Source organism: Syngnathoides biaculeatus, chromosome 16 (genome assembly GCF_019802595.1).
Source record: "Syngnathoides biaculeatus isolate LvHL_M chromosome 16, ASM1980259v1, whole genome shotgun sequence".
NCBI classification, from domain to species: Eukaryota; Metazoa; Chordata; class Actinopteri; order Syngnathiformes; family Syngnathidae; genus Syngnathoides; species Syngnathoides biaculeatus.
Window position 1 is genome coordinate 23310271 of NC_084655.1, and position 25257 is coordinate 23335527.

General features: G+C 45.4%; 2 protein-coding genes across 2 annotated transcripts in view; both read right to left on the reverse strand.

The window, feature by feature from the left end:
* The window catches only part of LOC133514754 (rho GTPase-activating protein 44-like), a 74643-nt gene extending 53667 nt beyond the window's left edge, over nucleotides 1-20976 (reverse strand). The window contains 2 exon segments of the mRNA XM_061846684.1: nucleotides 20477-20555; nucleotides 20863-20976. Coding sequence (XP_061702668.1) covers nucleotides 20477-20555; nucleotides 20863-20883 — 100 coding nt within the window. The 5' untranslated portion in view covers nucleotides 20884-20976.
* A 40-nt stretch (nucleotides 20977-21016) lies between these two features.
* Nucleotides 21017-24942, reverse strand: LOC133515008 (peripheral myelin protein 22-like). The gene is made up of 5 exons (XM_061847199.1): nucleotides 24634-24942; nucleotides 23946-24035; nucleotides 23301-23394; nucleotides 23076-23216; nucleotides 21017-22111 (listed from the first exon to the last, which is right to left on the reverse strand). The coding sequence occupies exons 2-5, from the start codon at nucleotides 24021-24023 to the stop codon at nucleotides 21954-21956; spliced, it is 471 nt and encodes a 156-aa protein (XP_061703183.1). The 5' UTR covers nucleotides 24024-24035; nucleotides 24634-24942; the 3' UTR covers nucleotides 21017-21953.
* Nucleotides 24943-25257: the final 315 nt, after the last annotated feature.

Genomic DNA, 25257 nt, shown 5'->3' on the forward strand with positions numbered 1-25257 from the left:
GCTCCCCACGGAGAAAATGATGATAAAGTGTGGCTCTTCTTCAACGGACATAGATGGAACCTCCAAAAGATGAAAATCTACAAGCTGGTGAATTATGGAATACTGTCGTTTAATTTACTAGCATAATATACAAATAGTTAACATCTCTGGAAGGTCTGCACTCACATTAAGTGTGACAATAAACAACTCAATATTGCGTGAACATTTTATTTCTAAAAATGCGTTTGCCATTAAGACATTCTGCACTTACGCTAATTTACTAAATAAGCTACCGTACACCGAGTTCTTCAAGCAATGGCAAACAGCTAGATGAGTTGAAGATCCGGAGAAGATCAACTTGCAAGCGACTAAACCTTCACGCAAATACGTATGCTATACACACACAACTGCAGGCCGATGTGGCACCCATGCTACCAAGCTAAAGCTAAAAGGTAAGCAGACCAGCGTTGAGTTTTGCTGGATGCAAAAATGTGCATTAGCTAACAGCATTAGCTTCTGATCAGCAGAAGCTGTGAGGTGTATGTTTACGTTTTGGTGACGTGCACGTCCACCACATACGAACAGCGTACTGTATAAAAAAACGCTGCCCCATAACCGAAAATGGTTTTGTCGTCTTTACGGGTGATCGATTTTTTTCCACAACCTGGGCTTTGCTTACGCCCCCGAGTCGCTACGTCCAAGCCGTGCTTGTCTTGGGAATGAAAGTCAACTCTCGCCCAGCGGTATACAGTACACATACTGCAGATCTTTTTGTTCGATTTTTAAATTTCTGCTTGTTTTTCTTCCCCATTTCATTTGGCTCGACACGAGTACACTGTGCTGCCGCCGCAATTCTTTTTAAATACAATTAAACTGAACGGTAAATCTCGTCGTGATGTTCTACTGTGCAACACAAATGGGAAGATAAATAACATGTTTCATTTTCACCCACAAAGATTTTGGAGCTGTGGCGTCCCTTGACTGATTTATTTTATTTTTAGTGGGTCCTGGAAATCTGTTCATCTGTTCACGATGCGCCTCAGCAAATGGCGCAGGCAAAAGGTCGCCGCGCAAATGAGACTCCAACCTCCTCTATTAAGAGGCAACCTTTATTTAATGCCTCGGCCAAACACCCCCCGTCTACCTGGGGCTGCCAGAATTGACGGAGCAGGCCGTCTGCTCAATCAGGAAGTTGCCCTCGCTGCAATTACGTCCGCGGAGGAGGCCGACGTAATTGCCAGGTTCCCGACTGGGGAATTGTTGTCGGAACACATCCCTGCGGGTTCCGTTTGACGGGTTGCGAGAAGACAGGGAAAACAGACACCTGGGCAGGAAGAGATTGCACCAATCCACTTGGCAGCCATCTTAATAATAAAGTGGCAATAAAACATCGGGCGCACACGGGCTGCTTTTGGACAAAAGAATCCGCGGGATCGTGCGCGATCGCAACAAAAATGTAAACACTTTGATTCCAGACGTGCTCATAAAATATACGACATTTCGTGCTCATGCTGGTGTGATACAGATTCAGAGAACATTATTTACGATGTCAGAAATTGTTTGCCAGTTGCATCACACTCGCATTCACACCTACGGGCAATTTAGAGTCTTCCATTCATCTTACATATTTTGTGACTGCAGGAGGGGGCCATCCACAGGCAGAACCCGTGGACACCACACAGGACGGCCTGGGCCCAGATTTCAACCCAGAACTTCTTGAATGTGAATTCCACGTGCAAAGTCATCTGTACATTGATGTGATTTCGTTCATGGCCAAACCTTAAACGATCGATCGATTATTCGCTTCTGCGAGTGACAGATGCGTCCATAAATAGCGACGGAACATTCCAACCTACAAGAAAAGATAAAGGGAAAACGAACGGCTCTCGGGTAAACTTTGTCTCCCACTTCATAAGACAATTGTCTACCGGCTCGTCTTTTATTCCGCATTGTCCCATCGTCGGCTAATCCTAATCCTAAAGAGAGGGCGCCTATTAATCCAAGTTGACATGTATGTGCTGACAGAGCCATCGCAAATCCTCTTCTGAAAAAAATACAGGGGGGGGGGGGGGCTACTTACTGCTGCGTGAAACCAAATCAGATCTAGATAACGTCAAATAAAACGTGCCAAGGAATTTAGCTTGGAAAAGATGAAGGCACGTGTTTTTCGGGTGAGATCCTAACAGCATCCGTGCGACAACCATTTTAAACGTACGGGCGGAAAAAAAAACAACTTTTGGAATGAAACGGGAGTCAGGCCAGCGAAGTCCATTGCAGCATCATCATCAGCGAATTCAAATCTAATTCTGACACTGAGGACAACAGAAAAGGAAACTGTGGAGACTGTGAAAATTCACAAGGAAAATATTGTTTACCGATATGCATTTATAGTGCTATGTAATACAGGTTTGAATCCATAAATTTAAAAGTTGATTTCAGTAGTGACAAAGATTCATTAATCGCATAGGATATAATTTTCAGAAGGCCAATTACAACCTAATTATAACCAATGTATTTTTGATTTTTCTTATTTGACATTCATCTCTAAGAGATGATGAACGGCAGGTTTTCGTTAGGTGTATTCAGTAAAATTACAAAACATAAATATACGAAATACTGGACCATATACAGTATCTAGTGAAGCTGTGTGTGTTTCACTTTTTAAATTTTGTTCAATGTGCTGTTTTATTATTACATAATTTTACATTTGTTTCAATACTTGTGCCTGTTTGAGACATTAAAAAAATGTTTTTTTTAATTTTCCACATTTGAGCTCCACCTCTATCTGCATCTAAACCTGCCCATTTACACTGACACCTTTGTAAACATCTTCGTAAAGATTTTTTTTTTTTTTAATAGAAATTATAAATCTTACATTAGAATGTAGGTATTCGTAATCTTTTGGCCAATCAGAGTACAGTCTGGAAAAAAAATCTCGTGACCTGGACAGAGATTTTCCTCATCTTATCCTGCTTTCTCCCTAATGAGGTGCGCAGAGCCCCCCCGACTCTCCACGTGCCGACGTTACCCGTCTTAAGTAAGCCACGATTCGGCCGCGGAGGGCCAACGCGGGACCCTGGCTGGGATTAGCAGGCCGGATTGTCTGTCGCGTGGTCTGTCGTCTATCTGCGGTAGGCAGAAGACCGAGCGCGAGGATGCGTTGATTTTTTTTTAGTCGCGGCCAATCTGGAGTGCGTGGTCCTGTAATTCTGGCCCAAAGCCACATGCTTACCGTATATCTAAATAATACAATTTTTAAAAAATTGTTGCTGTGGGAAAGACGAGCCCGTATGTAATGCTAAACTTTATTTCTTCAAATAGTGGCCGTGCCTCTGAAAACTCATTCGCTGCCATTGACGGCTGTTCAATTCAGATATCAGCGTTAACATGGAGAGCCGGTGTGACGGTCTGAGCGCTCCCCCGTGCTGAAAAGTCCAATTGTGATGAATGCGCACGAGTTACTAACAGGGGAACTCTGGGTACGTAATAGAATGGTTACTGGGAAATCCCCCGCTCTCATAGTTCCCCTTCTTCTACATAGCGCAATCTAATGGCCCCGTCGCACCATGACGTTCTGGTCAGCGTTCTATAGCGTTTGAGGAAACGTTGCTAGCGCCAGAAGAGCGTTGTTTGAACGCCAGTGAACGTCAATGATCGGTGGGAATCGGCGGAGAGCGCCGGTCCGGGAAAAAAAAAAAGTTTTAAACGTGCGCAAAAGTTCTCACCGATACCAGCGTTCATCAACATTTAATCTTAAACGCTGGAGAACGTTCAAAACGTTCGTGGAATGTTTTACTAAGGTTCAACGAGCGTCGCGCGCTTTTGGCTATCGTTAGTCAGTCGTAACTCGAGCTTTACTTGGTTGTCACTCAATCGTTTGCTTTGCAGTGAACGACTCACTGGCGACCCGTCAACGACCACTGAACAATCCCGTAGCGCACACGGCGTGTAACTAAAGTCAAACGAACGTCATTCGAGCGTTTCCCGGACGTCCATGCGTATGGGTGTATAAACCGACGCTTTGCATTCTTACTTGCAGCGCTAGTTGCTGAAGTCCGCACGCCACCTTTTTTCCGTCTAGGCGGCACGATGCTGACTGTTCAAACTCACGAGAACAACTTAAGTGTCTCTGAAATTTCCAACGATTTCGCTCCCGTTCCACTGTAAAAATTACACCCCAGCAAAACGCTATTCTGTCGTTATTCACCCGTTCAGTCACACGCTCAACGCGCTCGTCTAACGTTGACAAATCGCTCGTTGCGCGCCAGTGGCACGTTAGCACACGCTAAGGGTTTTTAGGGGTATCTTATTTGGTCGCGGTTACACGCTTCTCGTGCGTTAGACACCCGTTAATCACACCCCAGATGTGTCATCCGCGTTTGAGAACGCTGGAAAAAAATAGAACGATTGAAATGTTCAGAGAACGTTGACCAGAACGTCATGGTGTGACGGGGCCATAACATACGTTATATCCTCATATAACCCTAACCTAACAAAACAAAAGTATACACATACCTGTACGTTTGCTGTGTTCATCTTTCTGAGACGTCCATAGCGAGCATGAACACCCGGCGACAATTTGTTGAATGGCACACGTTGAAGCGTGCATGCGGATGTTTCAGACTGGCCGGACGTTTACAAAATATACGCACATGCGCATTAATCACAATAAGACTTTTCAGCACTGGGAGCGCTCAGACCATCACACCGGCAGTGAATGAGACTCACGGCCCGTTGCTCTAGCCACGCACGTTTAGCTGTAGTATTGGGGACAAAAAAAAAAAAAAACATAAAAACAAAATCTGCCTCGCCAAGGTTTAAGCATACTAGTTCACACTATTTCAATAGCGCACGGTCCTTTCTTAAAATAAAGATTATTGAAAAAAAAAATTGAAGGTCTCGATGTTTCATTTTAAGAGCCATTAAAGTATGTGCCATTTACACACACACACACAAAGTGTTTTCTCTTACTGAGCTGAATGTGAACTGAACAGTGTACTTGGAAAGTACGATAGCATGCGGATTGTGATTTTTGGCATACCGCTACGCCCCAAGCAATTATACTTAATCATGTGCTTTCGCTGTTATAATCGGTCCCCTGAGGGCAACCCAAACTACGACGTGGCCTGCCATGAAAACTAGTTTGACACTCCTGCTCTAGTAGCTGGAAGTAGGTGTCGGGTGAAAACACACCTCCCAGGATCTCGAATTTTCGGACATACACGGAGATCAACGAGTCGCCCGCTGATTGTATCTGAAGAATCTGTCAAACAAAACAGCAGCACCTACCAAAACAAACATTCTTTCACATTTATTTCGCCTTACCTCAGCTTTTTAAGGCCTTCGCTTCACAGGAATCTTCCGTTATGTGGGGACGGCGTCTTTAATGACAATTAGGGTTCCGATAGATTCTGACGTGCGGTCGCTCCAAAATCTTGTGAATGCACATTTAATTTCCCACCCATTGGCCAACTGAAATCTTGCCAATTCTTTACATTATCAATAACGCCGCTCCGAATCGCTGTGTGCGTGAGATCACAACCCACAAAAAACAGAAAAGCTAACATTGTATGGCAACTTTATTATGCCTAAATATCCAAAGATGTTTAAGGCGGACAAATATATCCACGTACAGCCTTTCGGGGGGGGGTATGGCAACCCACCGGGTGGTCGCAGGGTTGAGCGGTGCTAGCCTCCAGCTGGCTCGCAAGCTAACAACATAAAAGACACCAAACTGATCTGTGACAGGGGTGTAGCTGGCTAGCTAACTAGCTAACAGCCGTAATTGTAGCGCTTGTAAGTGATGTGAAGGAAGGCGTTCAAGTTCAGAAGGCGAGGGAGGACCCCTGTCCGACGTCAAAGTGAGTCACTGGCTTTTGAGCCACACCCCAAAAATACGAGGAAAGCTGAAGTGGTGGAAAACAGTTTAGTGCTCTATCTCCTCAATTCAGTATCCTATACAGTAGTTCTCAATCTTCCCACATTTTCAGCAATTATTTTTAAACGTATAAAAACAAAATAAAGGTAAAGGTAAAATCCATTATGTGCTGTGTAGGAGCTGCTGTTTTGTTTAGCAACAAAGTAAATCTATAAACGTGTTAAAAAAAAAAAAAAAAGTTCAACAGTGGGCCTGATTTACATAACCACCCACAAGTGTTTATGCCTTTGACCTAAGAGCTACGCAGGGTGAATATCTGAAGATCCAGAAACGCTTTCAAGCAGCAGCACGATTACATTTTCTGAACGGCTACAGGAAAGCCAAATGGTAAGCAGAGCTTCACTCAGCTAGCGTTAGCTGCTATCTTACGAGAAGCGTGGTGGTGGTGGTGGGATTTGTGTTTGATGAGGTTTGCCACGTACACGGGTCATGGTCACAAAATCAATAGTCACCACTGGTCCAGAAGTATGTGGGCTGGGAGGGGGCTATGATTCGTGACCGTCTGTAGGCCTTCGTTCAAGCATGACAGATATTTTATTAAAACACCTGGGAACCGTTGGAAATTGAAGTTCTTTTCTTAAAGATTTTTTTTTTCTCCATTAAACTCCGGATAATTGATTATCTAATTCAAGTTTAGCATCATCGACAGATGGATCGGTGCAACGTCTGCAGTGATGCGGACTTTGTATCGGTCTCTCAATTCACGAGTCGATCTACGTTCCTACCCTCAACCTTTGGGCACGACCGAAAGAACAAGATCCCGGATACGAGCGGCCGAAATGAGTTTCCTCCCCAGGTTGTCCGGGGTGAGAAGCTCGGTCATTCGCCAGAGGCTCGGTGTTAAGCCACTGCTCCTCTGCATTGAGAGGAGCCAGATGAGGTGGCTGGGGCATCTGATTTGGACGCCTCCCTGGTGAGGTGTTCCCGGCACGTCCCACCGGAAAGAGACGCCGGGGACGACCCGGGAAACGACTGTGTCTCTCGGCTGGCCCGGGAACACCTCGGGATCCCTCCGGTAGAGCTCGAAGAAGTGGCTGGGGAAACGGAAGTCTGGCTATCCCTGCTGAAGCTACTTCCCCCGCGACCTGAGCCGGAGAAGCGGTAGAAAATGGATGGATGGATGGATGTTTAGCATAATGACGGAAATGAACAGTACAGTCGAATTCACTTGCTCTTGCAATGTGCCTGCTTTTAATGTCGGGGGCAGCGACGCATACCGGATGGATTTAAACCATTTTTGCTATTAAAAGCAACCAAAAGTTGTTAATGAGTGTGGTGCGCTCCAGGTGGAATTGAGTGATAATGGGGGTGACAGAGTGACATCTTATTTTCACACTTGGGCCGCTTGCGTTTCCAGCAAATAAAGGTCTTCTATTTTTGATTTTCCTGCATTGACGCTGCCTCCGAAATGACTCCGATTGTCTCAAATTGATTCCCAACGCGGCCCACGACACGGGCTTCCCGTTTCCTGGCGGAGAAAAGTTGCAAACCTCAGCTGACGTGAAGGAGTTCGGTCCTTCGTGCCCCTCCCCACCCGCCCCGCTCGCCGTCCTTTGTTGCAAAGGCAGCCAACATCAAGGGCCCGATTCGTCTTGGGTGCGATTGAGTCGGAATTGCTTGTGTTGCCATGGCACCAGCGGGGTGCTGTCACTTAGCGAGATGAGACGCTCTACTTTCTTTTGCTGCCGCGATATCTGCTATTTTCAGACGAGTTGTCGCACCGACTCGAAACAGACGGGAAGTTGAAACGTGTCAGACGACGTCAGAGCCGCGTTGCCGACGGTGCGTCCTTCTCTCTCGACTCTACCGAGCGGCGGCGGAGCCACGCTGACCGTGGATCTCTGAAAAATTATCTTGTCCTCAATGAAATCTTCCAATGAGAAGTTGTGTTTCAGGGGGGAAAAAAAAGTTGGAAAGCATGTCAAGTCATAAAGGTAATAACAAAAGGTAATGATGCAATTTTGCAATGTTAGACTGTAACTAAATTAACAAATAGTCACAATACTATGAAAAAAAGTATTTTATTGTAACGTGGAAACGTAACACTCCGTCTCCAATAACGCAAAAAGTCACATTTGTTATTGTTTTACAAGTCTTCTCTATGCTATGTGTGCTTTGACATCGATATTTATAAGCTTTATAATCTTTTTTAATTGTGATAGAAAGTTACACATCTATTTAAAGTGTGGTGCTGATGCGCCTTTGTAGACTTGAGAGACAGAAATTGTAATACTACGATTGTTAGCTTGTAACTATATTCCCATAATGCTCATAATTATCGCGTGGCAGAAGTGGGGAGTCGAGTCACGTGACTTGACTCGAATCAGAATTGAATTTCAAGGTTTGGCTAAAAATTATGACAGAGTCGACTTCGACTGGAACCAGATCACTTCACAAGTTTTGCATCTTCACATTTTAAATTCTGTATTTTCCGGCACGCCATTTTTTATTTTGTTTTTGAAAGAAGTTATTTTATGTGTAGTGTGAGAATCTGGGGAGCCACCAGAGGGAGCTCCGAAATGTACGCCATTTCGATTAAAGGTTTGTTTTTAATAAAATCGTGAAAAAGAATGGCAATATGTGAGGGTGGAAACTAAGATAAAATAAAATAAAATAAACAACAAACTTCAGCAGCCACCATAAAACCCTCAACGACGGCCAAACTAGTTTGAATTCACAGGTCAACTCAGCGATAATCTAAATTAACTACCTTCCATGTCGGTAAAGCATTGAATAGAGAAAGCAAAGTAATAAATAAAACTGTTTTTGGACCCATTTAAACTTGTACATGTGTTAGTACAGCCAAGGTGCAAACTAGCAAAAAGTTTGTGCCAGGTTATGCCAAGTAATGACTTGACTGGACTGGAAATTTAGTGGAGACTCGACTTGACTTGCTTGATTTTTGTCACAGTGACTTGGGAAGTAAAAAAAAAACGAAAAAAAAAAACCAAATCGAAATGTGCACATGCAACTTTGTCCCACCTCTATCGAGTGGCCCTTTTTTGTGCCTTCACAAAAGATGTTGCCGTCAATACAACCAAGTTAGCACCTGCGGTATTGTTTGGCAATGACGCACGACAAGTGACAGCATTGGTGATTTTTTTTCCATAAACTAGCACACGCCTGCCTCCATCCGATCGAAAAGAACTTCATCTAGGCCAAAAGCTTTTGAGCCTTTGTTCTCGTCGCCACGCGTCACCTTCCATTCAGCGTTCCCTCGCTTACTGTCACGTTTACATCACTGGCGTCGCGTGCCGCTGCGCCACTTTCGCGAGGCCACGTCGCCGAGCCATCGAGGTTCGTTGCCGTCAAGCCGACTCGCTTCTCACCTGCCGGATTCGTACGCAGGTCCAGCGAAAATTCTGCATTTTGGGCGACAGTTTGCTTCTGAGCGAGAGGAGGAATTTGCTGTCAAAATCTGAACAGTGTCATCAATGGAATAATCTGTGAAAGCTCGAGAGGAGCAATCGGTAAGAATCAGGTTTGTACAACTAAATATATTTTGTGTAGTCGACTATAGCGTGATAAAAGTCGAGTGAAGTTGATTTTTCAGTCCAACTGACTTTAAATGCCACCAGTCCCTCCCTGCAAGAAGCGTAATAATCCGGGAGGAACAAAGAGGAGGATGTGGTTATGATTCACTTTTGGAAATCATGTCTTCATTGGTGCCAACGTACACACGCACACTTTCTAGTTCATGTCATGACACATTTACAGTAGCGGGGCATTATCTCTGCTGGGTCCACTTATTACCGTTGCGCAGTTAAACAATTCACGTCTCCCTCCCTGGTCGTCGGCGGCGAGCGGTGACCCGTGGCCCGGGTCTCCGTGACGCGCTCGATATCAGCGGAGACAGCGCAGGCTAATTCAATTATTCCCGCGGTGATACAATAGTCGGCGAAAAGGCTGCGCATGCTTACTTGGTCTACTTTATTCGCTCGTGATGGCTTTTCGTTTCCAGGCTGTTGAAACACATTACGGTGTGGGTCCCCCCCCCCCCCACCCCACCTTCTTCCACAATTAAATATAGTTTCCATTTATCTTAACGTGTCTGTGACATTTTAATCACATATTTTGCTTGGATTAACCTGTTTTGTGGGGGGGGTCGGAGCTGTTTCATGAAGTTGAATGATTTCCAACGGGGTTTTTAATTGGCCAGTCAATCAACATCCATTCATTCATTCATTCATTTTCTTAACCGCTTATCCTCACAAGGGTCGCGGGGAGTGCTGGAGCCGATCGGCGCACATCGAGACAGTCGCACTCACAATCACGCCTATGTGCAATTTAGTGTGTCCAATTAATGTTGCATGTTTTTGGGAGGTGGGAGGAAACCGGAGTGCCCACCCGGAGGAAACCCACCCAGGCACGGGGAGAACATGCAAACTCCACACAGGCGGGTCCGGGATCGAACCCGGGACCTCAGAACTGTGAGGCCAACACTTTCCAGCTGCTCCACCGTACCACCCTCAATCAGCATCCCAGAGGGACAGAATTTGTCTCTGCGCTCCTCGGGGAAAAAAAACTAGTTCCCCGTTGAAGACTTTGGGAAGCAAAGCTCCAGGACAAAACTGACAAATCCACAAACGGGACACACATAAGTCCTGAATCACAAGCGAAAACAAACCAAAGAGCTGAAATCTTCGATGAGTTCCCGAGTTGGACCTTACAGGTCCTACTGTAGTCCCAATAAGTAAAAAGGTGTCCCTTTGTTTACTGATTTACGTCCGCTGAAGGCTCCCGAGGTGCTCATGGGAAATGGGACGCAGGGACGTGTGACTTACAGTCCCGTCGCTGCTTTAATCAACCTGAGAACAAACTGGCGTCTCTGATTAACGCGTCCAAAGCCCTCCTGCCTTTCAGCGTTCTCCAGCCACTCGATTGTCCCTGTAAAGGAGGAATTAGTACTGTTGTCTCGAAGTGATTTCAGTTCACAAAGTCCTCAGTTCTACCGTGGAACCTTCAACGTGGACTTCACTCTGTTGTGTGACATTGAACGCGCTCTAATTTATTCAGATTTCAAAGCAACATTTTCCATTTGGATCAATATTTGGAATAGTTCGGGTGAAAGGCCTCGGTGATGAACGGCACGCCATGAACTTGTTTGCACGGTAGCATTAGAATACTTTGCCATGCAGCAAGAGAAGGACTATTTCATATTCATGTCTTAAAAGGGTTCCACATACAAATATAATTCTGGATTTCGTGGTAAGTCAACGCTAGACTATGCTTTGTTCCGATTTATGTACCAATTCAGGTTGCAACCCAATTGTAGGAAGAAACTTTTATAAACAGAGGATTCCTGCATACATTCCTAAATGAAATGAAACCACGAATCTAACGTAAAACGTGAAAACATGAGACGCATCCTCTTGAACCGCGCCACTTAAAAAGCTATCCATTCGCTGGTGTGAGAAGCTAACGCGACAGCCAATATCTTTCCATCTCGTTGCTGTAAAACAGTCTCAGAATATCACAATCCAAGTCCTTTGTTCAAAGAGGCAGTCAGTGACTAGCGCGAGAACCTAACGTCACAGTGTACACCTTTATTCCTCGTCAGACAACACAAAGAAAGTTCTGTCGAAGTCCTACGTTGACAAAAGAGGTCAATGGCTAACTCGCTAGCAGGTGGCACAAGAAGCTAAATTAGCAGTCTACATCTTCAGTACACGGCCTGACAGTATCACAATCCAAGTACTTTGTTGAAAGAAGCAGTCAGTCAGTCAGTGGCTAACTAGCTATCGAGTAGTTCGAGAGGCGAAAGTCAAAGTCTACATCTTCACGTCTCGTTAGCAGTCGGTCAGAGACGAACTAGCCTACTAGTCCGAGAGGCAAATGTCGAAGTCTACGTCGTCACGTCACAAACAGATGATTAAAAGTAACAGAATATCCAGATCAAACTTTTGTTTGACCCAAGTTTTCGGCCCAAATATTTTTTCCCCCCACTCCCACCCGTGCAAATAAGTGCACCAAAATATTAGGAACCTTTGTTTTTGACTGTTTGCCATTGCTTTCCCGCCTTCACGCTTGACTTCCCATACCAAACAGCATCACTCACATGCGCGCGCACGGGTTGAACGGTCACCTGGCTCATTAGCCGATACTCTTTATGATATAGCTAACAAGTAACAAGGAATCCAAACAATGCCCCACTTTCAAGCGCCGCTAACGATTAGGGCATTAAAGGAGTCTTTTCTGTTCCCGAGTTGTCAACAGCTTCATATAAATAATAATATAAACTGCAAGTCAGGTACATTCCAGACACTTCGGGCACACCCCTTTGGAGGACATGAATATTTATTTTTTTTTTTTCCCCCATTTTTGTTTGTGGTGAGGCATCTGAAGTGTTTCGTGCTGAGCCGCAACTCACTCGCAAGTTCAGACTTTCCCCCAAACGCATTTGTAATGACGGTGGCTTTGTGCGGGCCTGTGGCAATTGCTCGCTCGCAGCTATTAAAATCAGACGACGCGCAAAGGACGCTTGTTTTGACAGCCCGCTCTCATGGCAATATTCGAGGATTGCATGCAAAAAGTCATACGTTCTAATTCGTAGGAAAAGCATATTGATAACTACTTGGAAAGGGGAAAAAAAAATACTTTAAAATTAGGGGGAAATCCAGAATGTTTTTGACACTTTAACAGTTTCGCTAACACCACAATATTTATAGTATTTCTATGTGGGGTATTTTTTGTGTGTGTGTTGAAAGACATTTCAAATGATTTTTAAAACATTTACATGCATTTCAACAAGTTTAAGTGTTTTTGGTTTCTCTATCGCTTGGATTTTCATCTATTGAAGGTGGGACTGGAACGTGCTCCCACATGCAAAATGGGGGACTGTGATAAATCTTCACAAATTAGTAAATAACCAACTCATAAAGTATTTATGAAGCCAAGAGTCACTGGCCGCCTGACTTCGGTGGGTGGAGCGAGGGTTGAATTCCCGCTCAGTGATGGTGACAATTTAAGGGCGTTGTCTGTCTTTTACCCAAAGTTAGCTGGGATTGGCTCTGGTGCTACCGCGACCCTTGTGAGGATAAGCAACTTGGAAAATGGATGGATTCATACAGCCTTCGCCAGCGTACCTTTGTAAAGTGAGCCCGTGTTTGCACAAGGACCGCGAAAGGTAAACCTTTTGTGGTATTTACGCTAATTCCGTCACGTCTTTGTCCATAAACTACAGAAGACCGACAACGTAGCGAGATGTGGCTAATCATTGGCGAGGAGGGTCAACAAGCGCCGACCACTCCGCCTCGACTAAGTCGCGAGGGGTCGGCGAGTGCGCAGCAGGGAGCAGGCGGTCGGATGACACGATGGCGTGACTGTCACGGTTTGGGGGAGGGCCGTCGGGAGGCTCCCTTCAGCACCGTTTACAACATTGCCAGCGACGGAGGTACACCCCGCCGCTTACAACTGCTTCGAAGTTTACCTCTGCACCCTTACAAGGGCTGCCGTGTTATTGTCTTTTAAACTTGGAATTTGTGAAGGGGAAACAAAGTCAACGCAGGCTAAAACTTTACCCCGGTGAGCCGTCAACGTTGCCACTCGTCTCTTACAGAGTGTATATTAACAGACACTTGGCTGTTGAGATGCACAATAACAACGTTTTACAGCTCGTAAGGTGGTCTTGAGTGGGAATGTTTAGTAACGTGCCGGCCAGCAGCTGTCACGATGCGACAACATTCGTGCAATCCGCTTGCTCCGAAAATGAAAATAAATGATGGTACGTGGTAAACATGCATGAAAAAAGCAAGCAGGAAGGGTCGCCCTGACGACTGCTTTGTTGTAGCCCAACCCCAGATTGATTCATTAAAAGATTAGAATTTGTGACCCGATACATCAAACATTGCAGCAGTTTTCCTGTGCTTGAGGTTCGATTTGTACTGCAGGTTCAGCACCTCGATTCTGACTGAAAGATGAAGCATTTAACCCTCACCCTTGGCTTCTGCAAACGGTGAAAATCCGCAAGAAAAAAACTGACAGCCGCCAAAAAGCGTTTGTGATTGCACGTGACCAAAAGGACTACTTTTGTCCCATTGAAGTTCCTCAACTTACTTCAACATTCCCTTGGTAGCAAATAGGAGAGATTTTCGGCAAACAGCAGAGGGTAAGTGAACGGAGTAAATCAAGGAATTGGTGACTTTGCGAATCCCAACCCCCCAACAAAAAGTGGCTTTACTCCATTTTGTTTTGTTTTGTTTTTTTCTTTTCTTGTGCATTTGAAGTAACGCATTTCCGATATCGATGTCACACACTGGCGGAACAACCTGCATGCACAGAATAATACAAATATGAACCGTCACGCAGGTTGGGCTAACTTTCGCCACTGTGTGGGATTCAAACGAGGGTAATCTCGCCATTTTTCCACTGGCCGTCGATAGGAATTATTTTACTCATGGAATGACGAACACACCTACAGCGTAACATCTTTATGGTGTACGCTCTTGTTCTAGTTTATTTTTAAAGTCAGCGTCAGTTCATTTTTTGATATTTGGGTGGAAGCAGCAATAGGGTTAGCCTCGTACGTCTTCACGTGGTGTATTTGGATGCCGTTAAACTCGCGCTGACGAAGTAGCTCCGTGCCGCACTCACACTGGCACAGACTGTATCAGAATTTTATGCCCGTTTGGAAGCGCTCCGATTCCAATCTGGAGATATCAGATTCCGTGTGCCCCCCCCACCCCCCTCCCATTTACGGCGCCGTGACGCATATCCAACGTGTGCCCCTCGAGAGCAGAATAAATAAATTGGAATTGAGTCACTTGAAGCATGGAGTGTAAATCCAGCCACCGTCCGTGTTTGCCAAAGGAGTAATTGGACCTTTCCTCACTCCGCACTCGACGAGGCTTCCCTCTGATCATCAGTCACCGGTAAAGACCTTGCGACCCGGGAAGATAAAACAAAGGACACCCACGACTCCGCCGAGGGGGAGACTGGGACCGCCGGCCCGGCATCGGCGAGGTTGAAGTAACGCAGCGACTTCGCGCTGACCTCCGATCGAGCCCCCGGCCGCCGTCCTTCATTAGATCGAGCGCTCGGCTTATTTAACCTCCGTGACACACACACGAGGCTGTAAATACCACACAGAGTCAAACCGAAGGCAACGCTTTCAAGAGACGAAACGCAGTAAATCGGATTTCAACCTGTGGAAGATTTTGGATCAAGATAATGAACAAAACCCAAAGAAGGTACTGCGTCTGTACACGAAATATATGACGCATAGATCCCGTGAGAGAAAGAACAACTGCGCTTAGCTGATAACAAACTGAATCATACTTTGTAAATTGAAGATATTTATGCAGAAAACTTGTTTGTAGACCCATCACTTTTATATATAGGAGGGTCGTTGATATGCCAAGGTTGCAGTCTACAGATTCCAGAAAATCATCTGATTGAAAGTGTAGAAAATGGATGGAAGATTTGCGTGAAGTGAACGAACCATGCAGCAATTTTGCACACGGTCCAGTCCCATCAGTCTTTCTCACATCGTTGCCCGTATCTGTTGGATCACGCCGCATCCACAGAAACACGCGGATGACACAATCGCATTCTCTTCGCATTCAACCGAATCGTGTTTTCTGGCCCTGCTCGGTCCGCCGTGTAAGCGCCCCCATGCGCCAGCGCCCTACGTGTGAGCCCCGGCGAATTATCGGCTCCATCTCAAGCACGAGGAACGCGTTTGAAGCATTGTTGTTTCAACGCAGCTCTTTAATTTGGCTCGGCTCTGCTGAGGCCTGACAGACACGTCGCTGCGTAATTAAAGGAGAAACGCGAGTGCAAAAAAAAAACCTTCGCGAGAAGAACGTGGCGAACGCACCGTGGCGGCATTGAGCGTGTGACCGAAGCGCTGGCAAACAGGCGCAGGGAAGCGCCAAATTCAGGCACCCAATGCAAATATTGATTTGCAAAATAATATAACGGAAGACGTGAAACTGGCAGAACAAATCGACGCTCGTCCATTAGATGGACGAGGGACGGCCGATTCCACCTGTCGCCGTTTGCGTGCGGCTAAAAAGAGCGAGACTTCACGCGGAGTAAGAGAATCATTATTTCAATTGTCAGATCTCGATATTTGTGGACCATTTTGAATGAGAGCCAGACCCAAACTAGATCACGATATTGTATTTGCCACCCGACTTTGAGCCGAGTCACTTCAATTTGAGAATCTGCCCCTAGCGAGTCCGATCCGATGAATTCGCAATGAAACGTCAACAATTCTTTGCGTGATTCAAATTCTGTCACTCTTAAAATATCAGTTTTATATATATATATTAAAAAAAAAACATTCCATCCTCTCAGATAAAACTAAGCTGTTTCACTTCTGTTTGGCGAGATCGTCGTACCCCACAATTATTTTGTGGGTTTCTGATTTTTCAATTGAGAAAATAAAACAACCTGATCAGTTTAAATCAACACCTGTCACCTGAAAATTACACGATAAATCCCAAATTCTAATCAGGTGATGAGATCACAGACAATTCTAGATGTGGCATTTTCTGGCGATGGTCAAGAATTTTGATACGCAACAACTAACTAACAACTGTGAAAAGTCGTGAATTGATCCACCCATAAATCAAGATTACCACTGTTTGTCCCATGAGATTTTTCTTATGCAAAATACGGGTGAGGTTGGTATTTAAAAAAAAAGTGGCCTGTGACACGTCTCAAAGAGAGAACTGAATGCAGGAACTCGGGCTTTCAGATTCCTGCGCATGGTGGGGGTCTGAGGCAGACACCAGTAGCCGGATTTCACAGCGGGGAGGCGGGTCAAAGGTGCCCTCAGGTTCCACATGTGCAACTTTGCCCGGATCCTGTCGGCGGTGCCGTCAAAGTGCGCAGTGGGCCGCGCGCTAATGTGTATTAGCAAGACAAAAAGGCCAGCGAGGGACGGGCGGCGGGAGGGGGACGCGCTTTGATTTTCGCCAGAGATTTATAGGCGTGATGAAATCAGCGCCGAATAAAGCCGGGCCCGCCCTTTCTCTCCATCGTTTGGTCACTCGTGAAGGCCGCGGCGGCGATTGCGGGGGAGAGGCGGACTATTTCGCAAAACGACAAAGCCGACCGTCAGAGGACGTCACAAGAGAAGGGAAGACGAGAGCGAGAACCTTCTCCGAAGTCCCGTTCGGACGAGCCGTCAGCTGGCTCCGTTGCGTGCGCCATTGGAACCGAACGGGCCCATCGCATCGGGCAAGCGCAACCCCTTTCACGCTACCGGCGGCCATTTTTACGGCATTTTCCCGCACGTAGTACACGCGGAACCGAATCAACGATTTTCCACATAGTGTCAGAGGCGGGTTGACGCCATTGTTGGACCCTTTCAAACGGCCTTAAAAAAAAAAAAAAAAAAAAAAATCTGACATATTTCTTTCTATCAAGGCCATTGATGGGTAAAAAGTGAGTTTGAAAGTCATTCCACGTGGCAAATTTCCACCTTCCTTGGGCAGCGGTAAAGGCAAAACAGGAGCAAGTTGGAAGGTGTATTGCGCCTTTCAAACTGTCTGCAAATGTCAACATCCTACCATCTTTCCTCCATGAGACTGTTCCGTATAAACAGCCCCGACATGGAACGGGGGCGCAAAAGTCAAAGTCCTTTCAAGAATTTCCACCGTTGACCACCTCCGTGGTATTTTACTACAGCGGCTAAGCTTTTTACACTCGCCCGTTTGATTAATGCCGGTTTTAAAATGGTTTTAAGATGATTGAAATTGCCGGTTGTTTCCTTTACGGGCGGACCAGCCTCCGGGAAACGGATTGCGTTGCAGTCAAACGGAGCCGCCGACCGAAGCGTCCTCCCCTTTCCCCGCGGCGAACGCCGAGCGGCCCCCCGGTGACCCGCCCGGTGATAAATAACTCTTAAGGTTAACTGCGTTTGAAATGGAGCCGTGGGGGCCATTACGGATCTCTGGAGTTTCCCCCGACACGGCCAATACGTTACGCGCTTCTCTGTTTTAGGTGAGCCGTGCAAGCAGCCTGCAGCCAGCTCGCGTCAAATCGGGCGGCGCGTGTGTGCACAGATGGCGGATGGGAAGTCGCCGTGTTTGTTTTTACGTCGCTCCTCTTTTATGTATTCATCATGTCAGAGGCAGGAAGAGGAAATAGTTCTGCCTGTGCCACAGATTTATAATATGCAGGGGAGGAAACAACTATGGATTTGATTTTTCACGTTTTCTTCATCACAAACAAGTCTCGTAATTGTCATGATTGTGTATTAATTACGATGACGGAATATCTGTCAAAAATGCGCATGAAAAATTGCAAGTTGGAAACTCAAAGCTTCAGGTATGGAAGTAAATATTAGTTGTATTTCAGTGTGACTTTTCAATGTTAACAATTCAACCGGCTACAATTCGCAGTCTAAAATTCAGCGTCTGTGCCACCAGGCAGGGTTACTTCAGGTCAGAACCGAACACCCAGCCAATCCAGTTGCGCTTTTAGTGTGTGATTAAAAATTGTAACTGTGATTGGCTGCCTGTTCTGTTCTGACCTGAAGTAACCCTGCCTTGTTGCACAGACCCTGAATTTTAGACTGCAAATTGTAGCCCGTTGAATTTCAGGCAGCGAATTGTAGCTGGTTGAATTTACAATGAAAAATTATACTGAAATACAACTTTTGAAAATGTGAGGTGGCACGGTGGATCAGATGGTAAAGTGTCAGCCTCACAGTTCTGAGGTCCCGGGTTCAATCCCGGACCCGCCTGTGTGGAGTTTGCATGTTCCCCCCGCGCCTGTGTGGCTTTTCTCTGGGTGGGCACCCAGGTTTCCTCCCACATCCCAAAAACATGCAACGTTAATTGGACACTCCAAATTGCTCATAGGTGTGATTGTGAGTGCGGCCATTTGTCTCCATGTGCCTTGCGATTGGCTGGCGACCAGTTCAGGGTGTACCCCGCCTCCTGCCCATTGACAGCTGGGATAGGCTCCGGCACTCCCCGCGACCTTCGTGAGGATAAGCGGCGAAGAAAATGGATGGCTGGATGAAAATGTCAAATTCAAATCCTGTCAAATCCTTCAAATCCTTTACTTCCATATTCAGTTCCCTCTGCAGGTTTTTTACCGGGTGCAGGTCTCGAGATTGGCCGGGCAGCCATGACTTCAACATGTCGTTCGTTCGTTCGTTCGTTCGGTTGTTTGTTTTTATGTTTCGGTCCTTTCTTTATGTTTTGCGACACTGGATGATCCATTTTCAAGCAGCATTTCCTTCAGCGAACGGCGAAGTCGCCCTTTACAGAAAAAAAGCAGGGAAACAAAATATTTCCAATCCCACACTTTGTCCGTTGTCTTGGTCATACGACTCCCCCCCATCCTTCAAAAGTGGCACGTTCAGGTGATGCCAAATAACTCCACTTTGGTTTCATCTGATCGAAACACTTTCCACCAAACCTTTTGTGTCATTTTTTTCCAGTTTTCATATTTTGTTGATTACATTTAGCCTTTACTCATCCAGCTGAGGCCATTCAGAAGAGATTCTCGTTTACGATTCCGACCCTGCTGCAGAGATGTTCACCGGCAAGGTTGAGGCGAGACTGCGCACGTGACATGCCGCCGCCAAGTTTTTAATTACCGTCACGGCGCCGTGTCTTCCCGGCTGTTTTCTTGCAACCGCCTGAGATTATAAACAAGTTCCAACCGTGTACTTTGAGTCTGCTCCCTTCCTGAGGGTCATCGCCAGGTGGGAGCTCGACGAAGGGCAATCGATTGCGCTTTCGAAAAATGCCCCCGTCAAACAAAAGTGTACGCGGTGTTGTGTCAGCGTGCAGCAAGCAGTTGCAAGTGAGAAAACATAACAAATTCAGGAGGGGATCAAATTTTGATATCTCCCACTGTATTCCTCATACATGCTCGGGGTTTAAATTCAGCCTCGCGTCTAATTTTGGCCCACAGCTCAAAACTCTCCAAGTTTGTCTCTGATGCTCAAAAGTGTAACACATCTAAAAACACTTTTGATCACAGGCAGAATCCTCTTTTAATAATCCATGCTGGTGCCAACTCGCGAGCGAGCGTCAGAGTGAGCAGATTAATGTCATGTTACTTCACCGTTATTGTGCGCTCGGAAAAAGGAAGCCCGATGTGGGGGAAATGTGACATTTTTAGCACGGATATGAGAGATGGAAATTTGTAAATCACAAGCGTCACGGAATAATCGATTGATTACTTAATTTAAAAGAGAATCATTTCGATGGAGTTATGGGGTTTAAAAAAAAAAACGGGGGGAATTGTGTATACGTGTGTCACTGCCACCCCCTAGCGGTGAGAACTATTCATTACAATATACATCCTTTGAAATTTATTACTGCCACTTTACTTTTGCTTTAGCAATTTTATTGTTTTTTTTTTATTGTCATCTACTACAGTATAAATTTTCATGGTCTTTGTATTGATGCTGAATTTAAAAAAAAAGAAAAGTACAAATATGTAAAAGGCATATGAGATGAGGGGCACAATAAATGTCGACAAGCTTCTCTTACCGAGATAAATAATGTGCTTTCTTGGCTGTATTATTTCACATTATGTCTCATTTGAACATATCTGACATTGTGTTTGTGTCATAAAGTCACTCACCAGCTCTGCGGAAAACTTTAGGACTCCTTAAATCAAGCGGCTGTTGCTCAAATCTCAATGTTGTCCTCCAAACAAAACACTGAAAAACGAAGAGAATTAAAAAAAAAAAAAAAAAAACTGACAACTCCGGTCAAAAATTGATGCTAGCATGCTAGTTTTGAATTTGGTGGCCTTGTACACGGACTAACTCCCATTTATCATTATTTATTCTTACCGCAACGTTTTATTTAACGTTCCTTCGGTCTGAATAGAAAAGAAATGAGCAAGTATTAATATTAGCTGTCTTTTAAACATTAAACGTCCATTAAGTACTCCCTCGGCTCCCTTACTACCACTTAATCGCACGAACTGGCACTTCATTGTCATGAAAAGGTTCGCTTTCTTACCGTTTTGCAAATTGTATTCATATTTCAGACAGGTCGCGTTTTTCGTCGCGTAATTAGCTCAAATTGATCAGGTTGACTACGTGTCTTGCTGGGTAAACAACGACACCTGCAGTCGGAAATGAGTAGTGCAGCACAGTCAAGCACTTCCCGGGCGTCTTATGAAACATTTTTTTATTAGTTGCATGCATTTTGTACAATCGACATCGTAACAGAACTATCTGGACATGAAAATGGAGGCCTTTAATCAGAAAAATTGACACAATCCAAATTGAAATCACCCTTTCATATTTCCCATCAAAACATTCCAAGTAGCTATTTTTTCCCCGTGAACATTCCACAATTTTCATGTAGAAACGGTCAAAAGATGCTGAGCCACTTTACAAATGTACCTTGTCCTTCAATGTTTGGACACTAACATCAAATACGCATTTACCGACATGCGTTTACAACAAAGTGAAGGTTTATTTAGATGAATACTGACAATACTTTGTGCGTACACAAAGCGAATTAATCACAGGACGAGTGGCTACACAAACACCAAAGAGGCTATACATTTTTTTGAAAAACAAGAAGAAAAAAAAGCACCATTTTATCAAAACTAAAATGCAACATTTTTATTTGGAGTATCAAGTAAACACAATGCTATGAGTTCCATCGGGAAGTACAACCTTTTCAAAGCTAAGGCACATTATTCAAAGCATTAAAAAAAAAAAAAAAAAAAAAAAAAACAATCACAACAATAAAAGAGAAAGCTAACTATTTGGCGGACGAAGCAACACTTCTTTGGCACAGCTGCATGACGTGTGAGAGACACACACGCTCTTCGTAACAACGATGTTAACAACACTATGTACAACACGTAATGTAAAAATGCTATAAATATGTCTAAAAACCACAGACGCTATGTACATATTTGTACTGTACGCAAGTCACGACAAGTCTTTTGTCGTCCGCTAGTGATGTCAGTCTTTTTGTTGTTGGTCTGTGGGCAGTAGGCACAGTGCGACGCCTCCCCTTTTCTTCTTCTTCTTCTCCTCCTCCGTTCACGACTCCTTCCGCCCTCCTCCTTCGGCCGGCCGCCGCGCCCTCGCTCACTCCTTCTTCCTCAGCACGATGTAGATGAGGCCGCTGATGAGGCAGAGCGGGAACGCCACCCAGGCCAGCACGTAGGCGTACCCGAACTGCAAGCCGGGCGTGTCCTCCGACCTCATCACCGTGTAGATGATGGCGCCGCACATCACGAACAGACCTGCGGCGCACGAGGGAGGCCAGCGAGCGTTAGCGTCTGCGCTACCTCGGGATACAAACCGTCGCCTTTTTGGCCCGAATTAAATTACACTTTGAGTTTCATGCTCAATTGAGTATCATATTAACTCTCTACGTGTTCAAATATTTTTTGGTTGAAGAGTTATAGAAGTCGATTGGTTTTGTTAGCCCATCTATGGCATTTCCGCCTGTGTTAGCATGAAGTTAGCAGACTTGAAAGCAAAGTTACGTGGTTGTTTTCAAAGCAGGATTTTTTTGTGTCAAGTTGGAGTTTTTGGGGCTTTATCAGTGTCCTTGACTGTTACCATCCATCCATTTCTTCGCCGCTTATCCTCACAAGGGTCACGGGCAGTGCCGGAGCATATCGCTGCTGTCACCGGGCAGGAGGCGGGGTACACCCCGAACCGGTCGCCAGCCAATCGCAGGGCACATGGAGACAGACAACAGTCGCACTCACAATCACACCTCCGGGCAATTTGGAGCGTTTTTGGGATGTGGGAGGAAACCGGAGTGCCCACCCGGAGAAAAGCCACGCAGGCACGCGGGAGAACATGCAAACTTCACACAGGCGGGTCCGGGATCGTACTCGGGACCTCAGAACTGTGAGGCCAAGGCTTTACGAGCTGACCCACCGTGCCACGTGATCGTTATTTTTTTAAATATAATTTCTCATTTACCTTTTAAAATAAAACACCAATGTCCCCAATTATTCTCACTGTTTTACATGTTTTTTTTTTTTTTTTTTTTTTTTTTGTTAAGTCTGGAACTGTGACAATAAATTGTTAATGGAGCCACAAATGAAGAGTAATAAACTCCACATTTGGCCTGGTTAGGCTCACTTTAGCTGTGTACGGTGGCCTCAAGGGCTCAAAAAGAAGTCCTTTTGCAGCGCTGAACTGAGGGCGGCGACCCCGCCCGGCTGCGTCCGCGCACGCGTGCGTACTCACTGGCCAAGATCTGGAAGATGGCGGTGAAGAAGAAGCGGCCGCCCTTCACCAGTTTGAACAGCTGGAAGACGAACGCCACCAGCGAGAAGAAGCAGAAGAGCACGGCCAAGATCATCAGGGCCTGCACCGCCTGGATCCAATCTACGAGCGCCGCGTAGACGCAACATCACATGGTCACGCGTCGTTGCGCACAATTTTATTTGCACGTGCAGCGGCAAACGGAACCTTCGTTGCTGGCCGCGGCGCACTGGTAGAGGTTGCTTTTGGTCAGGCAGTTGTACCACAGGTCCTTGCTGACGTCGCTCCCGACGCTCCAGGCCTGCTCGACACGACGACAACGTGATGGCGGCGCGACAAGTGCACTCGCTCCGCGACATCTGGCGCCGCGACAACTTGTCGGAACGTTACGTTAGGGTACAGACAATGTACACTAAAGCATACTCGAAAAATGCTACAATGATGGACGAATTCTACAAATTAAGAGTGCAAACAATCTTGAATTTTTTAATAGATAAAGAATATTTCTTGAGAGCGCAGCGACACGTGATAGAGTAAAATTAATTGAAGAAATTTTGAAGGATGCTAAAAATACTGTATCATGCTTTTTAAAGATCGGCAGTGCAATAAAATGAAATTATATATGGATATAACAAATGAACATAACATAGTGAAGAGTGTAACTATTAATAGGCTTTCACTCTAAAGGGTTAATTTTAGAAATACTTGTATCTTCATTGCAACACGGCATACAACAAAATAACATAATAAAATATAACATTCTAAAAAAAAAAAAATCACATGAAATATAAATAATATGAGCGTAAATCAAATGACTCCTCGAGTAAGTAAAAAGAATGAATTCACACTGACACTTGCTGATGTGGACACAATGAGAAGGATGAGGATGATGAGGTGCAAGATCAGCACTCCGAGCAGGATGAGCAGCATTTTCAAGTATTTCTACGAAGAAAAAAAAAAAAAAAAAACACACACATACACAAATGGAAAAAAATAAAAATACAATTAAAAAAAAAACTGTCACGCACTAGCAGGCTTCGGGCAATAGATGGCGACATTTCCTCACTTGCGGCCATCAACCGCAATGTTTACTTCTACGAGGAAGTATCCTCTTACGTTCCCAACGTCAAAAGTGCAAACTACGGGGAAAATGTCGCGTTTCAAATAATATTTTATATCTAAGGGAAGGGAGGAAAATGATATTGTGTAACTATCGCAACAAAAACATAGCAAGAAAAGTACGTCCATGTTTCGGAGCAAAAAAAAAAAAAAAAAAAAAGATTGTACTCGTAAAAAGATTCTGCGTGGAAACGCGAAACCGACGACGAAAACTCGAACGAACCGTCCTGAATATTTACACGACACGATCTCCCCTAAATCAACACTTTAGTATTCAAACAAGTCCCAAAAAGTTCCAGTGAGAGGAGGGGAAGCTCCTGCTGCGTGGTTAGAACACGGAGGGAAAAAAAAAAACCCCCAAAACAAACAAAACAAAACCCAGCAACATAATTAAAAGGTCCGAAGAGTCGTGCAACCTTACACAAAGTCAACGTTTCCGTGAAAACTGCTGGACTCGTCGTTGGCTCCTGTCGAAGTCGTCGTCGTCGTCGTCGTCGTGCTCGCTCGCTGCTATTCCAGATGTGGCTCTCACGCCCCAGTCGGACTTTTTCTGGGCCGGAGAACACCGCCCTGTTGGGGCCTGCACGTCACCCGGGAGCCCACTCGACTCCCCCGCCCTCAACTCAACTGGATTGCACGTCTTGATTTGCGTGATTGCGCTTCCATTGAAAACATATTGTCGTGAGTCAAATTCCACTCTTATCAGTCATGCATACGAGGTACGCACTGTGCCTTTTATGCGCACGTGAAAAAGTGGTGGGGTGCGGGGAGGAAGAAGAACAATCAGCCCTGTTTTTACCATCCATCTATTTCCTGAGCCCCTCATCCTCACAAGGAGTGCCTTGAACCCGGGATAGGGGCGGGGTATGCACCCTCAACTGCGTGCCAGCCAATCGCAGTGCACAAAGAAACAAACACCCGGGGCAGGTGAAAAGTGCATTATTTTGAATTATTAAATTCACCAATCGAACTTGGATATGCATCATAACGGCCCGTCCATTTTCTTTGCCGCTTATCCTCACAAGGGACGCAAGGAGCGCTTGGA